General features: G+C 40.2%; 1 protein-coding gene across 2 annotated transcripts in view; it reads left to right on the top strand.

The window, feature by feature from the left end:
• The window catches only part of LOC126175911 (alanine aminotransferase 1-like), a 107,906-nt gene that overhangs the window by 56,033 nt on the left and 24,984 nt on the right, over positions 1-26,889 (top strand). For both annotated transcript variants that reach the window (XM_049922978.1, XM_049922979.1), the window contains 4 exons: positions 15,555-15,634; positions 16,198-16,318; positions 16,466-16,587; positions 18,566-18,751. In XM_049922978.1, coding sequence (XP_049778935.1) covers positions 15,555-15,634; positions 16,198-16,318; positions 16,466-16,587; positions 18,566-18,751 — 509 coding nt within the window. The remainder of the gene's footprint in view (positions 1-15,554; positions 15,635-16,197; positions 16,319-16,465; positions 16,588-18,565; positions 18,752-26,889) is intronic.

Raw genomic sequence — 26,889 nt, forward strand, 5'->3', positions numbered from 1 at the left:
AGAACATGTCCTACCAACCGATCCCTTCGTCTGGTCAAGTTGTGCCACAAACTTCTCTTCTCCCCAATCCTATTCAATACTTCCTCATTAGTTATGTGATCTACCCATCTAATCTTCAGCATTCTTCTGTAGCACCACATTTCGAAAGCTTCTATTCTCTTCTTGTCCAAACTATTTACCGTCCATGTTTCACTTCCATACATGGCTACACTCCATACAAATACTTTCAGAAATGACTTCCTGACACTTAAATCTATACTCGATGTTAACAAATTTCTCTTCTTCAGAAACGCTTTCCTTGCCATTGCCAGTCTACATTTTATATCCTCTCTGCTTCGACCAAAATCAGTTATTTTGCTTCCCAAATAGCAAAACTCCTTTACTACTTTAAGTGTCTCATTTCCTAATCTAATACCCTCAGCATCACCTGACTTAATTCGACTACATTCCATTATCCTTGTTTTGCTTTTGTTTATGTTCATCTTATATCCTCTTTTTCAAGACAGTGTCCATTCCGTTCAACTGCTCTTCCAAGTCCTTTGCTGTCTCTGACAGAATTACAATGTCATCAGTGAACCTCAAAGTTTTTATTTCTTCTCCATGGATTTTAATACCTACTCCAAAATTTTCTTTTGTTTCCTTTACTGCTTGCTCAATATATAGATTGAATAACATCGGGGAGAGGCTACAACCCTGTCTTACTCCCTTCCCCACCTCTGCTTCCCTTTCATGTCCCTCGACTCTTATAACTGCCATCTGGTTTCTGTACAAATTGTAAATAGTCTTTCGCTCCCTGTATTTTACCCCTGCCACCTTTAGAATTTGAAAGAGAGTATTCCAGTCAACATTGTCAAAAGCTTTCTCTAAGTCTACAAATGCTAGAAACGTAGGTTTGCCTTTCCTTAATCTTTCTTCTAAGATAAGTCGTAAGGTCAGTATTGCCTCACGTGTTCCAGTATTTCTACGGAATCCAAACTGATCTTCCCCGAGGTTGGCTTCTACTAGTTTTTCCATTCGTCTGTAAAGAATTTGTGTTAGTATTTTGCAGCTGTGGCTTATTAAACTGATTGTTCGGTAATTTTCACATCTGTCAACACCTGCTTTCTTTGGGATTGGAATTATTATATTCTTCTTGAAGTCTGAGGGTATTTCACCTGTCTCATACATCTTGCTCACCAGATGGTAGAGTTTTGTCAGGACTGGCTCTCCCAAGGCCGTCAGTAGTTCCAATGGAATGTTGTCTACTCCGGGGGCCTTGTTTCGACTCAGGTCTTTCAGTGCTCTGTCAAACTCTTCACGCAGTATCATATCTCCCATTTCATCTTCATCTACATCCTCTTCCATTTCCATAATATTGTCCTCAAGTACATCGCCCTTGTATAGACCCTCTATATACTCCTTCCACCTTTCCGCTTTCCTTTCTTTGCTTAGAACTGGGTTTCCATCTGAGCTCTTGATGTTCATACAAGTGGTTGTCTTGTCTCCAAAGGTCTCTTTAATTTTCCTGTAGGCAGTATCTATCTTACCCCTAGTGAGATAAGCCTCTACATCCTTACATTTGTCCTCTAGCCATCCCTGCTTAGCCATTTTGCACTTCCTGTCGATCTCATTTTTGAGACGTTTGTATTCCTTTTTGCCTGCTTCATTTACTGCATTTTTATATTTTCTCCTTTCATCAATTAAATTCAATATTTCTTCTGTTACCCAAGGATTTCTACTAGCCCTCGTCTTTTTACCTACTTGATCCTCTGCTGCCTTCACTACTTCATCCCTCAAAGCTACCCATTCCTCTTCTACTGTATTTCTTTCCCCCATTCCTGTCAATTGTTCCCTTATGCTCTCCCTCAAACTCTGGACAACCTCTGGTTCTTTCAGTTTATCCAGGTCCCATCTCCTTAAATTCCCACCTTTTTGCAGTTTCTTGAGTTTTAATCTACAGGTCATAACCAATAGATTGTGGTCAGAGTACACATCTGCCCCTGGAAATGTCTTACAATTTAAAACCTGGTTCCTAAATCTCTGTCTTACCATTATATAATCTATCTGATACCTTTTAGTATCTCCAGGGTTCTTCCATGTATACAACCTTCTATCATGATTCTTAAACCAAGTGTTAGCTATGATTAAGTTGTGCTCTGTGCAAAATTCTACGATGCGGCTTCCTCTTTCATTTCTTAGCCCCAATCCATATTCACCTACTACGTTTCCTTCTCTCCCTTTTCCTACACTTGAATTCCAGTCACCCATGACTATTAAATTTTCGTCTCCATTCACTATCTGAATAATTTCTTTTATTTCATCATACATTTCTTCAATTTCTTCGTCATCTGCAGAGCTAGTTGGCATATAAACTTGTACTACTGTAGTAGGTGTGGGCTTCGTATCTATCTTGGCCACAATAATGCGTTCACTATGCTGTTTGTAGTAGCTTACCCGCATTCCTATTTTCCTATTGATTATTAAACCTACTCCTGCATTACCCCTATTTGACTTTGTGTTTATAACCCTGTAGTCACCTGACCAGAAGTCTTGTTCCTCCTGCCACCGAACTTCACTAATTCCCACTATATCTAACTTTAACCTATCCATTTCCCTTTTTAAATTTTCTAACCTACCTGCCCGATTAAGGGATCTGACATTCCACGCTCCAATCTGTAGAACGCCAGTTTTCTTTCTCCTGATAACGACATCCTCTTGAGTAGTCCCCGGCCGGTGATCCGAATGGGGGACTATTTTACCTCCGGAATATTTTACCCATTTTACCCATCATCATTTAATCATACAGTAAAGCTGCATGCCCTCGGGAAAAATTACGGCCGTAGTTTCCCCTTGCTTTCAGCCGTTCGCAGTACCAGCACAGCAAGGCCGTTTTGGTTATTGTTACAAGGCCAGATCAGTCAATCATCCAGACTGTTGCCCTTGCAACTACTGAAAAGGCTGCTGCCCCTCTTCAGGAACCACACGTTTGTCTGGCCTCTCAACGGATACCCCTCCGTTGTGGTTGTACCTACGGTACGGCTATCTGTATCGCTGAGGCACGCAAGCCTCCCCACCAACGGCAAGGTCCATGGTTCATGGGGTACATTTCTCTAATTTGCATGTTCTAAAAATAAAATTTCCTGGTCTTTCAGAATTTTCTGTAGAGTTCAATAGACATATGTCACACACACTAATACATCATCTGCAGGATATGTCAACCCTCCTCTGTCTTTTACCATAATCAAATTGTCACCCTGCTTCATTTCATCTGTAGTAAGGAATACCTTACAATATTCACAATGGTTTTTTTTTGTAATAGCTTGGTGTGAGCAGTAACCTGCTATGTAATGCAACAGTGGCCAAGTATTCTCATCTATTCCATCAACATCATTTTCATCTACTGCTACATTTAAAAAGTCTGGTATTAATGTTTCTTTTAATCCCTGAATTTCAGTATGAGTAGAAAAAATATCAGTGGTCTTAATAACAACATCCCCAACTACTTTTGACCGAAGCACAAGGGAAAACATAGACTGTTCCCTTAGGTTTTGTTCAGTTTCAAAATCTTGTCTTAGAGAAACATGATAATTTCCCCCACATAGCTGGTGGTATTTGCCGAACCTGTCTTCTAAACTGTCTGTCTGTACTTTTCCTAACAGCAAATATGATCTGTTTTTCTCAGAAAGCCAGTAGTCACTGAAGTCGATCAAAGCAGCAGTTGTGTGTTTCAAAGTGCTATGTGTCTCTCGAGTAAGTTTTCTTTCATCACTACAATCTTCCGAAGAACATAATCATGAGATGAAACACTGTAAGAATTCTTGTATGTGATGGGAATTACTAGTCACAGGTTCTTGGAAAGTATTTCTTAACCTCTGTTCCTTGAGTAGTGTTTTTACATTTGCAATATCCCACCAAAGATTTATTATTTTTATGAATGTTGCAGTACTTTCCCAGTTGCTAATCGCTTTCTTTGAACCAAATATGTCCAAAGCAACAACTGTCGTATCATTGAAAATACGCAACACAAACTTGACATTTTGGCGCTCAATTGAGTTAGTAAATAGAGACTTCAAAGTTAAGGAACTGCCATATTGCATTAGTTCATCTTTTTCTATCAAGTGCAATGCTTTCAGTGCTCCAGCAGATGACAAACCTCCCTTCAAACTGTCACTGAAGTCAGGAAAACACAAGATCTGCTCCTTTTGGTTAAACCAGTTATTGCGGATGTTGTTGTTGTTGTTGTTGTGGTCTTCAGTCCTGAGACTGGTTTGATGCAGCTCTCCATGCTACTCTATCCTGTGCAAGCTTCTTCATCTCCCAGTACCTACTGCAACCTACATCCTTCTGAATCTGCTTAGTGTATTGATCTCTTTGTCTCCCTCTAAGATTTTTACCCTCCACGCTGCCCTCCAATGCTAAATTTGTGATCCCTTGATGCCTCAAAACATGTCCTACCAACTGATCCCTTCTTCTAGTAAAGTTGTGCCACAAACTTCTCTTCTCCCCAATCCTATTCAATACCTCCTCATTAGTTAAGTGATCTACCCAACTTATTTTCAGCATTCTTCTGTAGCACCACATTTCGAAAGCTTCTATTCTCTTCTTGTCCAAACTAGTTATCGTCCATGTCTCACTTCCATACATGGCTACACTCCATACAAATACTTTCACAAACGACTTCCTGACACCTAAATCTATATTCGATGTTAACAAATTTCTCTTCTTGAGAAACGCTTTCCTTGCCATTGCCAGTCTACATTTTATATCCTCTCTACTTCGACCATCATCGGTTATTTTACTCCCTAAATAGCAAAACTCCTTTACTACTTTAAGTGTCTCATTTCCTAATCTAATTCCCTCAGCATCACCCGACTTAATTTGACTACATTCCATTATCCTCGTTTTGCTTTTGTTGATGTTCATCTTATATCCTCCTTTCAAGACACTGTCCATTCCGTTCAACTGCTCTTCCAAGTCCTTTGCTGTCTCTGACAGAATTACAATGTCATCGGCGAACCTCAAAGTTTTTACTTCTTCTCCATGAATTTTAATACCTACTCCGAATTTTTCTTTTGTTTCCTTTACTGCTTGCTCAATATATAGATTGAATAACATCGGGGAGAGGCTACAACCCTGTCTCACTCCTTTCCCAACCACTGCTTTCCTTTCATGCCGCTCTACTCTTATAACTGCCATCTGGTTTCTGTACAAATTGTAAATAGCCTTTCGCTCCCTGTAGTTTACCCCTGCCACCTTCAGAATTTGAAAGAGAGTATTCCAGTCAACATTGTCAAAAGCTTTCTCTAAGTCTACAAATGCTAGAAACGTAGGTTTGCCTTTTCTTAATCTTTCTTCCAAGATAAGTCGTAAGGTCAGTATTGCCTCACGTGTTCCAACATTTCTACGGAATCCAAACTGATCTTCCCCGACGTTGGCTTCTACCAGTTTTTCCATTCGTCTGTAAAGAATTCGCGTTAGTATTTTGCAGCTGTGACTTATTAAACTGATAGTTCGGTATTTTTCACATCTGTCAACACCTGCTTTCTTTGGGATTGGAATTATTATATTCTTCTTGAAGTCTGAGGGTATTTCGCCTGTCTCATACATCGTGCTCACCAGATGGTAGAGTTTTGTCATGACTGGCTCTCCCGAGGCCATCAGTAGTTCTAATGGAATGTTGTCTACTCCCGGGGCCTTGTTTTGACTCAGGTCTTTCAATGCTCTGTCAAACTCTTCACACAGTATCTTATCTCCCATTTCGTCTTCATCTACATCCTCTTCCATTTCCATAATATTGTCCTCAAGTACATCGCCCTTGTATAAACCTTCTATATACTCCTTCCACCTTTCTGCTTTCCCTTCTTTGCGGATACACTTCAAAATATGGACAGTGTCCACAAAATAATACAATGGGCGATTTGGAGAAGACTGTACAGGGTGATCGTGCTTTATTTTCACTTCTGGAGGAGTAGAAAACTTAGGCACTGCTTTCTTATTAATTGCATTATTGTCTGCTACTGTACCAACCACCTCAAATTCAACTGCTTCTAATTTAAGAATGACTGCTTTAATGTAAGAGAACAGAATATCACCCTGAATAGTATGAACTGGCAGAATAGATACTACATCCTTTTAAGGTGATTCCATGCTCTGAACCATAAAAACATAGGCACTGGTTGCAAACAAAAATTTGTCAGTGTTAAAGGCACATCCTACAACATTTCCAGCTTTGTAATCCAGCTGAGACTTCAGATGAATTTCATCCATCAACAGGAGCACAGTTTTATCAGCTGAGGATAAAGTACCTACTTTATTTGTGATGTAGCTCATAAACGGATCACCCTGTTGCTCAATGACAGGATTTGTTGAGAGTTTACTACAAAGCCTTGAAAGGGTGTTAGGACTAGGCATAGAAAAACTGAGTGTTCCTCAAAAATTTGTAACCATTTGGGCTAATGGAATGTACTAATGACCACATTATCATAGAGTTAGTATCATACCTAAATTGAGTTGAACTTCTGCACTTCAAAAATGAAATCTGTTCTTTCACAAATGTAATTTTAGTTTCGTTTCCTGGCAACTTTTCTAATAAATTTTGCAATAACTGGTCAATTAAAGACAAAATGTTGTCTACAGGAGCCTCAGAACTATTATACAGAAGATAAATGTTCTTAAGAACATCACTTACCACCTGTATGTTGTTTACTTTCATGGGAAATTTCATGTTTCCAATACATTTCACTTCTGTGTCATTATTGAAGACACTGAGTAATAAACCACTGCTTATAACTACATGGCAAAAAATTCTTGGGTGAGGATTATGCTTTAGTAACAATAGGCTCACACTGTTAGATTTGTTTATCATTACCCAGTCACTGTGCTTTTCACATTCACTCAACTTTGTTTTCAGTTGTTCTAAACATCAAACGATATCGCATCAATCATTTTCGCATGTGTGTCCACACTTTCTTGGATAGCAATTTGAAGAGCACGATTTTCTAAACGCCCCTTTACGAATTTCTGGGTCCTCTCGTACTGCAGTTTGATGACTCGACAAGTAAGATGGGCATCCAGGCAACTTCGATGGGATAGCATCTGAAAAATTAATAATGAAGTATGAAACCGATCTCGCAGCATACAAGTGAAATAAAGATAGTTCTTATGCCACTGTACTTTACTAAGAACGTGTTTTGTAACTCGCCTTACAATCCAACGGTGCTTTCAAGAGTGTACAAGTTTTCGGGTCATACATGCTGGTACTGCTTAAAATATCATCCTTGTTGAAATGCAGTTCACATATCCAAAACAAGCATACAGTTCTCTTTAAAACATATAATGAAAATTAATGAGGTATGAGATTATAAATACATTCTTCTGTTTACTGTATTTTGTTCAGCTGGACTACATTTCAAGTAACTATGACACACTAACCAAACAAACACACTGATACTTACAACAGAGTGCTTACTCAGTGCCCAGTCTTGTCTGTGAACAGCTGATAACCATTTTCGTCTTAAATTCTCGTCAGATGGAAAATAAAATACACTTACTTTAGGTTCATTATCGTAATTGCCCCTGCAGTTCGGCATACACCACCTTCTGGCCATTGTAACTGAGTATAGATCAAATAACCACTCAAGATCAGCACAAAGTACAATATGGAAACACTTGGAATCACGTGTGTTGGTACCTAGCTTCTCAGACCCCTACCTGTGATGTCACAGGCTCCTTAGACTCGCAATGTGAGGCCTCGTTCCTAGGTGGCATTGCCCAGACAGCCTTTCTCTAGGGCCAGAATTTCTTGGTTTTTGTGAAAGATCTTATGATGAGTTACTGAAGGCTTTATGCTTTGCCCTCATGAGAGCCAAAGATGTCTCATTTAACATATCCCTATCTATAGCCTTATACTTCATTTTACAACTATAATGCAGTAGTATCTGTTTCTGTAAGAATTTCTTTACAGTGGCTGTATGCCATGAAGTGACCCATCCATCGTGAACTGTTGTACTTATGCAGTGCATGGTAAAATATTCTTTTACAGCTGAGCCACAGTTCTTCTAAAAGCTTGTGCCCAAACGTAAATATCATGAGTTCCCCTTTATCATATTCTCATACTGCAGATGTAAATTTTTGTAATCGTTGTTGCCGCAACTGCCCCTGATCACTGATAACTTTTGGTAAGTAGATCCTAGGCTTTATAAGATCCACAGCATGTAAGGTTTTTAATATAGTTTATATAGCTAACTGATGCATATTAGTATCTTAGTGCTAAGTATGCCATGATACTTGCATTAACATTTTTTATTACAAAATCTGTTTAAAAGTCTTCTGTTTGAAATGGGAGATTTTTACATTTTCATTTGGCGTGGTGGTGGTGGTGGTGGTGGTGGTGGTGTCCCATACTCCGAGGAGCGTAGGGGGTGATGCGGGGAACCTGCACTGCCGTACTAGGCAAGGTCCTAGTAGAGGTGGTTTGATTTGGCATAAAGGTACTAGTGAAATTTCATTGTTGTTGTGGTCTTCAGTCCTGAGACTGGTTTGATGCAGCTCTCCATGCTACTCTATTCTGTGCAAGCTTCTTCATCTCCCAGTATCTACTGCAACCTACATCCTTCTGAATCTGCTTAGTGTATTCATCTCTTGGTCTCCCTCTACGATTTTTACCCTCCACACTGCCCTCCAATGCTAAATTTGTGATCCCTTGATGCCTCAAAACATGTCCTACCAACCGATCCCTTCTTCTAGTCAAGTTGTGCCACAAACTTCTCTTCTCCCCAATCCTATTCAATACCGCCTCATTAGTTACGTGATCTACCCACCTTATCTTCAGCATTCTTCTGTAGCACCACATTTCGAAAGCTTCTATTCTCTTCTTGTCCAAACTAGTTATCGTCCATGTTTCACTTCCATACATGGCTACACTCCATACAAATACTTTCAGAAATGACTTTCTGACACTTAAATCTATACTCGATGTTAACAAATTCCTCTTCTTGAGAAACGCTTTCCTTGCCACTGCCAGTCTACATTTTATATCCTCTCTACTTCGACCATCATTGGTTATTTTACTCCCTAAATAGCAAAACTCCTTTACTACTTTAAGTGTCTCATTTCCTAATCTAATTCCCTCAGCATCACCCGACTTAATTTGACTACATTCCATTATCCTCGTTTTGCTTTTGTTGATGTTCATCGTATATCCTCCTTTCAAGACACTGTCCATTCCGTTCAACTGCTCTTCCAAGTCCTTTGCTGTCTCTGACAGAATTACAATGTCATCGGCGAACCTCAAAGTTTTTACTTCTTCTCCATGAATTTTAATACCTACTCCGAATTTTTCTTTTGTTTCCTTTACTGCTTGCTCAATATACAGATTGAATAACATCGGGGAGAGGCTACAACCCTGTCTTACTCCTTTCCTAACCACTGCTTCCCTTTCATGCCCCTCGACTCTTATAACTGCCATCTGGTTTCTGTACAAACTGTAAATAGCCTTTCGCTCCCTGTATTTTACCCCTGCCACCTTCAGAATTTGAAAGAGAGTATTCCAGTTAACATTGTCAAAAGCTTTCTCCAAGTCTACAAATGCTAGAAACATAGGTTTGCCTTTTCTTAATCTTTCTTCTAAGATAAGTCGTAAGGTCAGTATTGCCTCGCGTGTTCCAACATTTCTACGGAATCCAAACTGATCTTCCCCGAGGTCGGCTTCTACCAGTTTTTCCATTCGTCTGTAAAGAATTCGCGTTAGTATTTTGCAGCTGTGACTTATTAAACTGATAGTTCGGTAATTTTCACATCTGTCAACACCTGCTTTCTTTGGGATTGGAATTATTATATTCTTCTTGAAGTCTGAGGGTATTTCGCCTGTCTCATACATCGTGCTCACCAGATGGTAGAGTTTTTTCATGACTGGCTCTCCCGAGGCCATCAGTAGTTCAAATGGAATGTTGTCTACTCCCGGGGCTTTGTTTCGACTCAGGTCTTTCAGAGCTCTATCAAACTCTTCACGCAGTATCTTATCTCCCATTTCGTCTTCATCTACATCCTCTTCCATTTCCATAATATTGTCCTCAAGTACATCGCCCTTGTATAAACCCTCTATATACTCCTTCCACCTTTCTGCCTTCCCTTCTTTGCTTAGAACTGGGTTGCCATCTGAGCCCTTGATATTCATACAAGTGATTCTCTTCTCTCCAAAGGTCTCTTTAATTTTCCTGTAGGCAGTATCTATCTTACCCCTAATGAGACAAGCCTCTACATCCTTACATTTGTCCTCTAGCCATCCCTGCTTAGCCATTTTGCACTTCCTGTCGATCTCATTTTTGAGACGTTTGTATTCCTTTTTGCCTGCTTCATTTACTGCATTTTTATATTTTCTCCTTTCATCAATTAAATTCAATATTTCTTCTGTTACCCAAGGATTTCTATTAGCCCTCGTCTTTTTACCTACTTGATCCTCTGCTGCCTTCACTACTTCATCCCTCAGAGCTACCCATTCTTCTTCTACTGTATTTCTTTCCCCCATTCCTGTCAATTGTTCCCTTATGCTCTCCCTGAGACTCTCTACAACCTCTGGTTCTTTCAGTTTATCCAGGTCCCATCTCCTTAAATTCCCACCTTTTTGCAGTTTCTTCAGTTTCAATCTGCAGTTCATAACCAATAGATTGTGGTCAGAATCCACATCTGCCCCAGGAAATGTCTTACAATTTAAAACCTGGTTCCTAAATCTCTGTCTTACCATTATATAATCTATCTGATACCTTTTAGTATCTCCAGGATTCTTCCAGGTATACAACCTTCTTTTATGATTCTTGAACCAAGTGTTGGCTATGATTAAGTTATGCTCTGTGCAAAATTCTACAAGGCGGCTTCCTCTTTCATTCCTTCCCCCCCAATCCATATTCACCTACTATGTTTCCTTCTCTCCCTTTTCCTACTGACGAATTCCAGTCACCCATGACTATTAAATTTTCGTCTCCATTCACTACCTGAATAATTTCTTTTATCTCGTCATACATTTCATCTATTTCTTCATCATCTGCAGAGGTAGTTGGCATATAAACTTGTACTACTGTAGTAGGCATGGGCTTTGTGTCTATCTTGGCCACAATAATGCGTTCACTATGCTGTTTGTAGTAGCTAACCCGCACTCCTATTTTTTTATTCATTATTAAACCTACTCCTGCATTACCCCTATTTGATTTTGTATTTATAACCCTGTAATTACCTGACCAAAAGTCTTGTTCCTCCTGCCACTGAACTTCACTAATTCCCACTATATCTAACTTTAACCTATCCATTTCCCTTTTTAAATTTTCTAACCTACCTGCCCGATTAAGGGATCTGACATTACACGCTCCGATCCGTAGAACGCCAGTTTTCTTTCTCCTGATAACGACGTCCTCCTGAGTAGTCCCCGCCCGGAGATCCGAATGGGGGACTATTTTACCTCCGGAATATTTTACCCAAGAGGACGCCATCATCATTTAATCATACAGTAGAGCTGCATGTCCTCGGGAAAAAATTACGGCCGTAGTTTCCCCTTGCTTTCAGCCGTTCGCAGTACCAGCACAGCAAGGCCGTTTTGGTTAATGTTACAAGGCCAGATCAGTCAATCATCCAGACTGTTGCCCCTGCAACTACTGAAAAGGCTGCTGCCCCTCTTCAGGAACCACATGTTTGTCTGGCCTCTCAACAGATACCCCTCCGTTGTGGTTGCACCTACGGTACGGCCATCTGTATCGCTGAGGCACGCAAGCCTCCCCACCAACGGCAAGGTCCATGGTTCATTTCATTGTTAATCACAAAATAAAAACTTTTTAAAAGTTGGATGGTCTGTACATTGTGGCATTTCTACATCAGTTTGCATTCATGAGTAGGGTTCAGATTTGTTTATGATCAATGATTGTTATTCTTGACGGTTAGACTGTCAGTAATAGTAAGCGATATTATTGCGGAGTATGTTGCCAGCTGTCTCCAGAGAGCGAAGTGATATTGCATAAACTTAATATCAAATCTTGGAGGTGCAAATATGGGGGATGTAGACAGCAGCTGTTGTTGCATTTGGGCTGGCTTTGCTGTTGTGGAATGAAGAGGAAATATAAATGGGTGAAGGGATGGTATAAGAAGAGCAAAAGACTGACATGTGAAAGTGAGGATAAGTGAGCTATTGAGGATAAATGAACTAAGTGATTACTGAAACTTTGAGAGTGGACACTAGCTCATTAGATGTACTGTTGCAAGTAGTTACACCTACAATTAAGAAAACTGAATCTTATTTGTGAGATGCTGTTTCTGCAACAAGGAAAGTTCTGCATATGTATTTAGTGGTGACATTGTCGTTACATATAAGTCGGAAGGAATTTCTTGCGTTACAAAAGGCTCCTGGTATTAAAAGTACCAAAGTTTTGGCTCCAGTGAATCATAGTGTCCAGTTCCATTCTTGTTGCAGTTTCTATAGTTACTCTGCATTGTATTTAACTTCTTTACGAATTGTAGCTTCTCTGTTTCCAATGCATTTCCGTATGTATTTCGACATCTGATTGTATTGCTTGATTTTCTTCTGATGATGGTTATAACACTCATAAAGTTTTATATGCTATAAGGCTGATAAACCCCTATAGATTTCCCTTAAGTCTAAAAAGAATTCCACAGTTCAGTTTATGCAACACAGTGAATAGTACAATATAAACAGTTTGACATTCGAACTGAGGTGACAAAGATAATATATTAACCAGAGACTATACAGTCAAACGAGTTTCTTTAACAAAAATCTAATTTCAGTATATTGGTCAATATATTGCCTATTCTTCAGTCACATCCACAGACATTTAGTAATACTGCACAATATTATTGATAGTTCGGGTAGTGGTCTAAAATGCCTGGGCATTTGTAAGTGCGACAAATGCCCAGGATAAATGGCTCAGCAAATGCCCAAAATTCATAACCCCCCACCCCCTCTACAGACGCGCACGCGCTCATGCTGAGCATCTATCAACCGGAGAAGCCGGTATAAATGAATATTGTCCTCAAGTTGTGGCTTTGTAATGTAAAACTCTTTTTATAACCCATGTCATATCTCTGAATATTATTGAAGAAAGATTGTTGATAGCAAAAGTATTACTGAATGGATTAAACAGCTGGCATGTGTTTCCTTATGATGTATACTTAAATGTTATCCCATTTTCCATGGTGGGGAGGAGGGGGGGGGGGGAGAGCTTTGTCAGATGTGATAAAGACCATAGTTTTCTGTTTTGCTCCTTTCATGAACTACTTTTTTATCATTGCACTGCTGTGAAGATAAAATGAGAACACTAACATAAAAGATTTAATAACAAAGAATTTACACCCAAAACACTGCATTGAATGTGGTAAAGGGTAAGTTCCCTCACATTGTTCTACTTTAATGCCTAGCTCACCTACTAAACTTGTTGTCAGATTAGGCTGTCAGATAATCAAAACTTTCATGTAAATTCAGTAGAGGTTGTCAAAACAAAAAAATACAGCCACACAAATAAATCAAAGATTAGATTTCACTGAAATTTCTAGAAAAGGCAAGATTGGAAAGCCATATATATATATATATATATATATATATATATATATATATATTTAAAAAGAAAGATGATGAGACTTACCCAACAAAAGCGCTGGCAGGTCGATAGACACACAAATAAACACAAACATACACACAAAACTCTAGCTTTCGCAACCAACGGTTGCCTCGTCACGAGGCAACCGTTGGTTGCGAAAGCTAGAGTTTTGTGTGTATGTTTGTGTTTATTTGTGTGTCTATCGACCTGCCAGCGCTTTTGTTGGGTAAGTCTCATCATCTTTCTTTTTAAATATATTTTTCCCACGTGGAATGTTTCCCTCTATATATATATATATATATATGTGTGTGTGTGTGTGTGTGTGTGTGTGTGTGTGTGTGTGTGTGTCTATCGACCTGCCAGCGCTTTTGTTTGGTAAGTCTCATCATCTTTCTTTTTAATTATATATATATATATATATATATATATATATATATATATATATATATATATAATATTTTTTTTTTTTTTTTTTTTTTTTTTTTTTTTTCTTGGAAGTTTGCAATCAAAGTTGTCTTACAAACCTTAGTTCTAAACAAACAGTTACAGCCATACCTTCAGCCTGAAATAAAAAAGGTAGTTTTCTGGATGAGAGTTGAGAAAACGATAGATCTCGTGAACCCAGTCATTCATTTCATTACAGCTGTAATTAAGTCTCTAGTTCACAAAATAGCCACAAAGTTCAGTAAGTTGGTAGAAGTTCTCATTGAGACACTACCGTCCTCTCCACTGCAATCTGCAGAAAAAAAGTCTGGCTCATCTAAATTTCAAGCTAGGAAAAAATTAATTGTCTTCTATCCATCTTGGAGCTGATCATCTTGATCCAGCAGTGCAGGGTAGTAACCTGAAGCCTACCAAGATGCTGATGCAATACACTTTGACACAGTGAAGAACACTGGACTAAATGTTATTCAGGTTAGAGACAATTTGGCTGATCATAGGGACAAACAAGGAATTTGGTCCACACAGTGTGTGGGAAGGAGTGGATCCGCATCCTCAGAAAGACGACGTAATCCTGTTGATACCAAGGAAAACCCGTACTGAACAGTCCAAGCAAAGACAAAATGGATAGGAACCCGGTAGTCAACGAGGAATCAGATTCAGGAGAATCTGCCTCAGAGTAAGAGCTCCATGGCTCTTCTTCAACTTAGGAAGATCAAGAAACTGATTGAAAACAATTTTTTTTTCAGTTTTATGGTATACATTAAAATACTTCCTACAGGCCAGCTGCTTAATATAAACTAAACTTTAAAAAAATCCTTTCAGATTTGAGTGTTTCTCTTCTCTTTTAATTAAGTGCTACCCCAGGAATTGATCTCGTTAAAGATATAAACAGTTATGTGTACAGTCCAATTTATTTTGCCTGATAACTCGCCTCTAATCCTCAAGCAGCTCTTTCAACTTGGTTACCCACCCACTAATGAAGTAGTGTTGCAAAAGCACTGCTCATCAGTCTTTAAAATGTTTGTCATTTATAATATCCTTTTTCTATTTGTAAGTTGTATTCTTCACTCCGACACCTATGTGCATTGGAGAGTGAAGAATAGAATTGATAAAAAGAAAAAGGACATTATAAATGATAAGCAGCTGTTAGCATTATGCGCCGTTCCTTGGTACAGCAGGTTAAATTTTTTTTTCTTTTATCTTTAACAAAATCTCTTTTCTTTCCTTTCATTCTTATTTATTAAGGCAATAATGATACACGTAGGTTTACGTGCAAACATTTACTAATTTTTACTGTTGGGAATATTATCCCATCCATTATTTTAATTGCTAAATTATATATTCCAGGATTAAGTACTTCAAGAAGTATTTCTTTTATAAATGTGCAGATTTTAGGCATTTAAAACTACTTTGTGCAAATTCCAAGGCAACTGTCCATTTATAAATGTCATGCCCACTTGGGCATTTATCCTGCGCACATCACTAGCCTAGGGGGACTCTGTACAAAATATTTATTTCCTTGTTACTTATTTGTTACAGGCCAGGTTCTTTCAAGAGAAAATATTGAAGAAATAATAAAGTTTGCACACCAGGAGGGATTATTTGTTTTTGCTGATGAGGTAAGTTTTACACGTTTCTATTTTCAAGTATCACTATGATGTAAAGTCACTAGTCCATACTATTACTTAAAATTACTATCAGTTATGTGGAAGGGAAAAGCTATGTTGTGTACTGGGTGTTAATGAGGCTTTTATTTCACATCAGTTCATATTAAGAAATATTAATTGGATCAAAGTATTTTTATTTGTGAGAAAATTTATATTGTTATTGGATACACTACTCTGGAATAATTTATACTTAAGCTCAGAATATAAAATTGTGGATCAGTTAGGGTCATTCTCAGGAATTTTATTGTGAGTGGAAGATCACAGAAATTTACTGGCAATATGGTTTTAATCTTGATAGAAAACAAATTGAGAATACAGTGAGCTTCTCTTTCTCAGTTGGTGAAATCATTAAATGATAAAAATGAAATAAGCTATAAGTAACTTTTATTTGTATTTGGATAATGGTAATAATTATTAATCAAAACATTGACAGTAAATTTCATTCATCATCATGGATGTCTATATAAAAAGCAGATTATGTTGTTCTACGGTTTCAATTGGAATTGTTTGTGTAGGTGTACCAGGACAACGTATATGCAAAGGGGAGCAAATTTCATTCATTTAAGAAGGTTATGATGCAAATGGGGCCACCTTATTGTGAAATGGAGCTGGCTTCTTTCATGTCTGCATCAAAAGGTAACTCAGGTTTTGTGTAATTTTGGTAGCTCTGCTAATTCTATTACTGAAGCTTTAGTAATTCTGGTGTGAAATCAACAAATATCTAAGTGTAAGTTTATTGTTTAATGGTATTTCTATTATTATGCTGTGTTTTGCTGATTACAGGGTACATGGGTGAGTGTGGTCTTAGAGGAGGTTACTGTGAACTGATTAACCTTGACCCAGAAGTGAAAGCAATGTATTTAAAAAGCATTAGTGCTGCATTATGTCCTACTGTCCTTGGACAGGTAAAATCTTTGACTATAAATGTGTAAAATCTTCAACTGATACATTTTGATAGTACTTGTCACTATATAGTAATGGCTTTGTTGATATTGGATTTAAATTTATTATTAAGCAGTTGATTGAAGTATCCTATCATGAAACATCAAAATGTTGGCTTTATTTGAATTTGAAATAAGAAAATAGCAGGTGTCTCAAAATACTACATACATTTTTAATTACAAGTGGGTAAAAAGGCCTAGTAAAAATCCTTCAGTACCACAGGAGATAAAGAATTTAACTGTTGAAAGGATAAAATATAAAAATGAAAGGATAAAATATAAAAATGCAGGAAATTAAACAGGTAAGGGGAAGGAAATACAAGCGTCCAAAGTCTGGAATTCACCAAAAGTGAAATATGGCTAAGCAGGAATGCCTAGAAGATAAATCCAGGGCTATAGAAGCCTGTACAATTAGGGGAAAATCAAAGAGGCTGCATGTCTATCAAGAGCACAAATGGAAAACCAGTACTAAGAAAAGAAGAGTGTTGAAACATGAAGGAATATATTGTGAGCTATAAAAGGGAAATGATCTTGAAGACAATATTATAGAAAAAGCAGAGGAAGTAGATGAAGATGAAATGGGAGATATGGTATTGTGAGAAGAATGTAACGGAGCATTAAGACTTGTCAGAAAAAAGAAAAAAAAATTCCCCTGGAGTAGACAACATTCCCTCAAAACTACTGATACCCTCGGGAAATCCAGTGACAAACCTATCTTGTAAGTAAGGTACATGAGATACATGAAAGATACTAAGACTCCAAGAGTAATATAATACCAATTCCAAATAAAGCAGAAGTGAAACATGGATGATAAGCAGTTTAGACAAGAACGGAATAGAAGCTTTTAAAATGTGGTGTTATGGAAGAATGCTGAAGACTGGATGGGTAGATTGGATAACTAATGAGAAGGTATGAATAGAAGTGGCAAGAAACAAAATTTGTGGCATAACTTGACTAAAACAAGATCTGTTGATTGACACATTCTGAAAGATAGAGGAGTCACCATTTCAGTAATGGAGGCGAGTGGAGTGGAGGGAGGGATTGTAGAGGGAGACCAAGAGATGAAGACAATAAGTGGGTTCAAATAGATATGGGTAACAGTAGCTATTCAGAGATGAAGAGGTATGCACGAAATAGGCTAATGGAGAACTTTATCAAACCAGTTTTTGGACTGAAGACCACAATGACGAATGGCAGTGTCTCTGGATTATTGGTTGCATAACGGTCTTTTATTCTGCCGTTGCTTTTCAGATATTTTTCTTCTGGTTTCTTTTTATGAAGATTTGATGGAATTTGTTATTGTTGTAAATCTCTTAAGAAATCGTGTTACTTGTCATAGAAATGACCTGAAGTGTGTCCGTACGGACTAAAGTTGGAATAGCATGAGCTTAAAACATTTGTGAGGAAAGGAACCTAAAAGTACCGAAATGACTATAAATGAAAAAAATTATAGAGAAAGAGCTTGGATCATTTAATGAGAAAGGAAGATAAAATTATTAGTTACCTTCAGGTGATCTGCCTCGTGGTGCAGACAGTAGAAACACAAAAAAAATTGGCAATGGTTATCGTTGCATCTGGAACCCCATAGATCACACTGTGTGGAAGGTAGGTGCTTATTACTTCGGAGGGAATGAGAGGCAGGTGACTCAGAACCAAGCTAAAAGATAACTGCCTTGTATAGGGAGAAAGAGCCAACAAGATTTGGCTTCCTGACTGATCATGAAACATGGGTTTCAGTAAAGTAGTTGGTGATTTATATAAATGTTTATAAAATTCTACTGACAATCACCAATTACATTATTTACAACTCATTGTGGTAAACTGTATTGTTTTAATTAAGCATTGGTCGTATTTTATGAGTAATTTGATGTCATGTTGAATTATTGTTTACCTGTAGTAACTACATAAAGATGCTTTGTATATGTATTTAATTTATGTGCAGACTGTGATAGACTGCATAGTGAAACCACCTCAGCCAGGAGACTCGTCATACGAGCAGTATGCAGCAGAAAAGAAGTGTATCTTAGAATCACTTGCTGTGAGAGCCAAAATGGTTGAGGAAACATTCAACAGTGTAAAAGGGATGTCTTGCAACACAGTACAGGGTGCCATGTATGCATTCCCACAGGTACAACTTTGGTGTACTTTAAATTTATATATCTATTAATAATTATGTAACTTAATGTCCAGTGATTATATAAGGCTTGTTATGTTGATTACTCCCTTCCCCCCTTCGTTTTCCAACTCCCTTGCCTGTTCCGTCACTCTGTGACCTGTTGAAAAATAACTGCATCTGTGCTTGTTCAAAATGGCGTAAAGAAAGAAGCTGGTTAGTGTTAAATCATGATTCATCATATCTGTGCAAAACTATTGACAAGTTCATTTTTTGTATGATATGGTGCCAAACATTATCGTACAACTAATGTGTCGGCATAGAGAACAGTGCTATCTGCTTCTGTTGTTTTTAAGTACTTGACACATGCATAGCTAAGTCATAGGAGACAGGCAGTAGGCAGAAGGACAAAGAGATTAACCAAAACAGCAAGTGACAGATGTAGCGCTATGCATCCAATGATAGCACTATGCATCAAATGACTAAAATCGTAGTGTACATGGGTTGTCATACAGCACAGTAACTGAAAATTTCATTAGCAAATGGTTGTATCAACATGCTGTTGTCAAACAACACACAACAAATTCCTTTGTTCGCACTCACTGACAGCAGCAGACGCCGCACTGCCCTTGCCAAAAATCAGTGGCCGGAGAAGCTCTTGTCAGCTAGTGTACTATGACTTTTCTCCAGCAATGACACAGGTAATTCCTGCCACAGCTAGCATGTTGTCATACACACTTTCCAGAAGCCACACACTCTTAACTGTCATGCCCCAGTCTTTGCTCCTGCCCAAACAAGACATCATCTCGGGGCTCCCCCCTCAAAAGCTCAACTCACTCAGTACCAGCTGGTTTTTATATTGAGCGACTGGCCTCACCAGAGTTTAAAAGTGACGCTTCATATTACAGTCAATTGTCTTAGTTTCTGGCAGTTTGATGAGCAATAGATATTCTACTACATTTCTCACCTGACTCACACACAGCACCCCTTTACTGCCAAGTGTGCCCAAAGAGCAGCTCCTCCCAAACTGTGCTGACTCCCTTCACTGCCGGAGAAGTCTCTTCTTCAGTCTTAATTTCATCTTGTGTAGTAACTCAGATTTATTGCTTTTGTTTTCTTTGTGTAAACATGAGGTACAGACAGTAGCCAGTGAGCCTCCCAACTGCCCCTTGGTATAGCAGGTCACATACACTGAGTTAAACCTGTGTAAAATTCAACCAGTTTTTCTATGCCCGTGGAGACGTACCAACCAACTTAAGAGTCCTGTTCAGTATACTTTGTTATTATGTTACTTATTTTCTTGTTAGATTAAAGAAGGAAATTGTCTTCCTTCACTGAAGACATCCTCTAAAAAGGCATCCTGTATCATTACCATAATGTGCTGGTCTTTACTTTATTCGTTTGGTATGCTCTACTTGGCTGCAGTTGCAGTTAGTTTCTGATAGTTTGGCAGGATGCATTCTGCTTGCGGCTGTCCCCCACCTACTCGCCACCCTCTGCTCACATGCCCCACCATCTATTTATTCCTCCACTCACTGCCCCCCCTGCCCTCTACTCATTTAACACCCCCACCCCCACTCACAGCTTTGAGTGTGTCCCAATCAGTCCCTACACATTCTGGTACCACGTACTTGGATCAGTCACTGTTTTATCATGCGGCGTACTGGAATATCTCCTTTCCACAGCATCACACAGTGGATATTTCACTGTGTGCTCAGTGCTGTTTGTGTCCATCCCATTCTCTTTTCTGGAATATTTTTTGATTAGTCTCACAGTGCCTCTGCCACAAGTCCCCACTATTACTGTGTCAAAGCCAGATAAGCCCTCCAACCAGCAGACTTCTGTCATTCTTCTGCCCAAGTATCCATGAATAGTAGGGCAGTTTCAGAACTACAGAACCGTTTGGCCCAGCTAACCAATGGGGTCACCGGTAGAGCCACAGCCAATCATGCAGGACTTTCCATTGCCCCCACATATCACACTGTAGCCCATATGCCCCCACCACCACCCCCACCACCCCCACCACCCCTATCACCCACACCACCCTTCAACTTGAGGGTGCCACACCTGAGCTTTCTTCTATCAAGGCCACTTTCACATGATGATCTATCATGTGTGATTTAGTGAAGTTTGGGATTGTCATTGTCACCTGGACCCAACAAATGCCACCTAAGTTCATGATGTTATGTCACCTCCCTCCCCCCTCCACCTCCATCTGGCAGCTACATGGAGCTAAAGGAGTCCAGTTTTGCACCTTTGAAGGTTAAGTGAGCATGAGATATCTTAGCCTCAGGGCAGTGCAGTGGCATTACACCTCTCTGTTGCAGGCAATTGCTAAACCACATGTACTTCCCCACTGACACTGCACTAGCCTTTCATGTGGGTTTAACAGTAGGCAATGCAAATGTTTTGCGTGATAAATTGTTTGAGATTCTAAAATCCTCCCTGCCCGCAGCTGCAATACATTCCAGGAGCCACCAATGTGACAACTATAAACCCGCACCTCCCACTCTGCTCCCCACCTGCTTGCACCTGATGTCAATTGCGTCCCACCACTAGCGACTTCCCATCCAGTGCGTATGCCCCTGACCTCTATCGGATTCTAAAGTACCTGAGTTCCAAGATGACAATGACTGCCAGCATTGCCTCCTTCACTTACCCATCTCTCAGCAGGGTACTGACCACCCTTTTCCTGTGTTGCCAGCCCAGGCAAAAGAAGTCACCCACATCCGCCCCCCTCTCGCCCCCTCCCTCCCCTTACTTGGCACGGTTTTAGCCACCCTTGTGATAGATTGCTGCGAACTTACTTCAGTTTGCTGGTATCACTAGAGGTTTGATGAGATTGCTACAAATCTTAAATCCCCTTGCTTCTGGTCCCTAAACCCCAACAGCCACCAAAAGTAGTTGCACCCTGTAACTCTGTCATTTCACAGTGCCTATTCATTCAGAACTTCAACACCAGTCCCTAACTACCCATATTTCCCCGCAACTACTTATAAACCCACGTCCCACCTCTCCTCTCATCATCATCATCATCAGCAACAACAACAACAACAACAACAACAACAACAACAACTCAGCCATTGTTACTTGCTGGATACGTATCCAGTCGCTCAACTTAGGCTTTCATTGTGAACTCCCGTGGACCTTCTCGGTCGCAAATGCCTCCGACCCCGTTCTGGGTGACGATTTTTTTCGTTTTCCAGCCATTAACATCTACTGGGTGTCATAGCATTGTGTAGTTTAGTTGACAGTGGCTCCGGCAGGTCCATCCACAGCAGCTACCACTCCACTTCATGTTTTACCATGAAACAGCTTTTGTATTCAGACCCATATGAAAACTTCCCCTTCTCCACGACTATCCATTAACCCTTTCCAACCCCATCCCCACTCTCCTCAGAACATTCAGTACAACTGTGTATTACATTGTCACCATCCCAGATCCCAGCCCCCCCCCCCCCCCCCCCCCCCCCGTCGCCCCTCCGCCCTCTACCCCTCTGCTAAGTGCAATATGGCACAGAATGATTTTGAAGAGCTGCTCACCACTAGCATAATTTGCCTTTTCTAAAGCCATTTGGCCTCAGTTCTTCCCCTTGTGCCCAAGGAGGACAGTTCTGGTGTCTGTGTAACACTTACTGTAAGATCAGTGCTTGAACAATTCCTAACTGTTGCCCTGTCCCGCTCCTAAGCACCTACATTGATGCCATCTAACAAGCAACTACCTTCAAGTAGATAGACTGTGCAAAAGTTGATACCCAAATCCTGGTCGCCCTCAGAGGATGTCATAAAACAGCCACAATCCTGCCTTTGTATGTTTGATAACTTTCAGTCCTAGCAATGCTGCACAGATATGGCAGCGATTTTTAGAAGTCATCATCAGAGGTGCATAAGGTTGTTTTGCCTGTATTTATGACATGTTCTACTTCTCCAGAAACCCCGTGAACACAGCCAACATGTTTGAGAAGACTTTTTCTGCCTACAGAAACCAGGGGTTATCTCCAACACCACAAAATGTGTTTTTGAGGCAAGGGAGGTTGAATTCCTTAGGCACGTAGTCTCTGATGCTGATTTACGCACACTCTCTGGGAAGGTGCAGGCAGTTGAGGATATTCCACATCTTACCACTTTCAAAGGACTTGGGTGTTTCATCGGCATGGTCAGCTTCTTCCGAGACCATTTTAAGGACGCTGCTGCCACTCAAGAATCTATTACTACTGAACTTAGTGGCAACAAACAGATCCCTTATACCCAGGCCATGATAGAGAGCTTTGAAAACAGTAAATTGGACTTCGCCAACAGAGCACATTCAGCCCCACCACCACCACCACACCACCACAATTGTTGCAGACTCAAACCAAACCGCTATCGGAGCCTTCCTCGAGCAACAAGTGCACAAAGTCTGGCAGCTGTTCACTTTCTCTTCGTCAGATCTTTCTGGTGCACAGTGCAACTGAGTTGCCTAAGACTGCAAGTTCCTCACAGACTACAAAGCCATTTGGTATTTGATATTCAGTTAAGTGTCGAATCTTTACAATCTTTGTTGCTCACTGCCTCCTCATCACTGGAGTTTGTAGGAAAGATTTTAGATCAGATCCTGTCTCTGCACTCTGCTACTCTGGTAGCTGACTGTGTAGGATGCACACAAGGTTTTTTTAGATTAGGTGATTCTCCATCCAATCCAGATAGCAAAAGCTGTAGGAAACCCAGAAGTATCACCGTAAGATCAAAAGAAATGCGTCTGTAGGTGAGAGTATTAAAATCCTAATGGTAAACTGTCGAAGCATTTGCAACAAAGTGCCAAGAGTTTAAGTGCCCATGAAACACAGTGAAGCTCACATAACACCAGGTGCAGAGAACTGGTTGAAACTTGAAACTGTTAACAGTGAGGTTTTTGGGAGAAATTTAAGTGTACATCAAAAGGCTAGATAAATAGTAGATGGCAATTGCATCTTTCAACACAATTGAGCACCTCTTCATAATGCGTGGCCTATGGCGGAGTGGTTACACGACAATAATATATCCTGACTTTGTACCAGACCTCACTGACAGGCATCGATACCTCTCCTCAGCGCAGCACTCTGTAAAGAATGGGCTGCTATTCCCCAAGAAACCTTCCAGCACCTAATTGAAAGTACGCCTACGAGAATGGAAGATGTCATAAAGGCTAAAGGTGGGCCAACACCATATTGAATTCCAGCATTACTGATGGAGGGCACCATGAACTTAAGTCATTTTCAGCCAGGTGTCCGGATACTTTTGATCACAGTGTAAGTATTAGTGTCAGTGGTGTTGAGAAATAGCTCAGATCATTAAAATTGAACAATGCTCCAGGGCTCAACGGAATCTTATCAGATTCTATACTGAATTTACAGCCAAGTTGGCCCCTCTTCTAACTATAATCTATCGTAGATCCCTCGAGCAAAAAACTGTGCACAGGACTTAGGAAAAAGGCACAGGTCATACCCATCTACAAGTAGGGTAGTAGAAGTGATCCACAAAACTGCCATCCAATTTCCTTGATATCTTAGAATATATTATGAGCTCAAACATAATGAGGTGACTTCCTCAGTGCCAACCAGCCGGGAGTTTGAAAACATCAATTGTGTGAAACCCAACTTGCACTTTTCTCACATGACATACTGAAGGCTTTGGATCAAGGCAATCGGGTAGATGCACTAATTCTTGAGGTCTGAAAAGCATTTGACCCAGTAATGCACCTACACTTATTGTCAAAAGTACTATCATATGGGACATCAAGTGAAATTTGTGACTGCATTGAGGACTTCTTGGTAGGAAGGAAACGTGTTATCTTGGATGGAGAGCAATCGTCAGATGGAGTAACTTCTGGTGTGCCCCAGGCAGGTGTGTTGGGACCCTTGCTGTTCATGTTCACATATATATCAATGACCTTGCAGACAATATTGATAGTAACTTCAGGCTTTTTGCAAATGATGCAATTGTCTATAATCGAGTACTATCTGAAAGAAGCTGATATTCAGTCAGATCTTAATACGATTTCATTGTGGTGCAGAGATTGGAACTTACTTTAAATGTTCAGAAATGTAAAATTTTGCACTTCACAGAACGAAAAAAAAAGATGTAGTATCCTAGGACTATAATATTGTCACATAGAAGGAGGTGTAATTAGATGAATGACAAACATTAACTTCACTTAACGAAGGTGAATCACTGTTGGAATTGGTCAACTCGTACAAAATACATAGGTGTGTAACACTTTGTAGGGATATGAAATGGATTGATAACATAGGTTCAATTGTGGTTACAGCAGGTGTTAGTTTTGTTTATTGGTAGAATACTGGAGAAGTGCAGTGAGTCTACAAAGAAGATTGCTTACAAATCACTGGTGTGACCAGTTCTAGAATATTGCTCAAATGAGTGGGACCCATACCAAATAGGACTAACAGGGGTATTGAAGATACACAGAGAAGGGCAATACAAATAGTCACAGGTTTGTTTAATCCATGGGATAGTGTCATAGAGATACTGAAGGAACTGAACTGGAAGACTCTTGAATATAGATGTAAACTATCCTGAGGAAGACTATTAACAAAGTTTCAAAAACTGGCTTTAAATGATTACTCCAGGAATATACAACGTCCTACGTATTGCTCACATAGGGATTTTGAGGATAAGATTAGAATAATTACTGCATGTGCAGAGGCATTCAACCAACCATTCTTCCTGCACTCCAAATGTAAATGGAACAGGAGATAATCGTAATAACTAGTAAAATTGAACATACCCTCTGCCATGCACCTCACAATGGTTTGCAGAGTATAGAGGTACTGCAAATATCACAGCCACATCACTTCAGATCACAGGTGCCAGTTCACCTCCATACTTCGGCACACTTGCTGCTCTAGTACACATTGTAGTACCAGCTATCTCCTAGCTGCTAATGGCATGGTAGACGAGTTTGGCGTCATCCCAGGCTTCATGCAACAGCTCAAAGATATCATCGCTCATCTGCGATATCATTGTGAGCACTGCACTTGACTTCGCAGCATGCGTCTGTCAAGCTTTGAACAGTCATCACCGTTTCACCCGCCGTACTTGGGACAATACCTGGTGTTACAATGTAGGGACAAGACGTTTTCCATTTATCCGAATAGGGTCTAAACTACTGTCCTTTTAGGCCTGCTTGAGCCTGTCTGTCGTGTAGCTACCCTTGACTAGTGAGCGCAGCACCGCTGAGCTGGAGTTTACTCCGTCTATAACTAGCCTGGTCACAGTGCCACGGACAGTGCCTCCGAAGCTGCTTCCAATGCGATGCCAGTCACAGTGGTGTACCCAATGTGCCACTGGCTGACTTTCTCTGAAGCTGCTTCCAATGCTCCGCCCACTGATGCCACTCCCAACCAGTCGCCAGTCGACTGCCCAACTGACATGCGTCACAGTGCCTCGGATCCCACTCCACTGCCATGCAGCCCATTTTCCACCTCCTGCCTGACACTAGCTGCTGCCCACTCTGTTGAAGCAGTGTTGATATTTTATGCATTCACAGCAGCACACACAGGAACTGGCCGTGCCCATCCTCTCACCAGTGGGAAAAGAACTCTTACTAGTGCAGCAATGGAAACCTGTGCTGGCACCTCTTAGCGTGAGTTCTTTGGCTCACGCCAGCTATTGTGTGTGTTCCTGGCAGCACTGATGTCATGATGATGCACCCGGACAGTTGTCAACATCACACCACACCACCCCACAGCTGCCTTGCCTCACTCAGCTCTTATTAGATGCTTTCAAAACAGGCATCCTCTACCAAATTCAAGCACCTCTCTGCTCTGTCGGCCTTCTGGAAAGGGGAAACTGTGTGCAAACTTTATTTGTTCACCTCCTTTGACAGCTGCATATGATGTGCTGCACTTGCCATACATTGGCAGCATATAAAAAGCTCATGCCAGCTAGTGTATCCTGCCTTTCTCCAGCGCCCAAGCTGGTAACTTCTGCTGCAGGTAGCTCTTTGATCTCCATACTCTTCACAGTTGTGCCCCAGTCTTTTTGCTCCTGCTCTGATGAGGCACTTAGCTACTGTGCCTCACCAGAGTTTGCTTTATCAGTAAAGCTCCAGATTCAGAATCAGTTACCATAGTTTCTTGCAGCCTAGTGAATGAAAGGTATTCTACCACATCTCC

This window comes from Schistocerca cancellata, chromosome 3 (assembly GCF_023864275.1).
Source record: "Schistocerca cancellata isolate TAMUIC-IGC-003103 chromosome 3, iqSchCanc2.1, whole genome shotgun sequence".
NCBI lineage: Eukaryota > Metazoa > Arthropoda > Insecta > Orthoptera > Acrididae > Schistocerca > Schistocerca cancellata.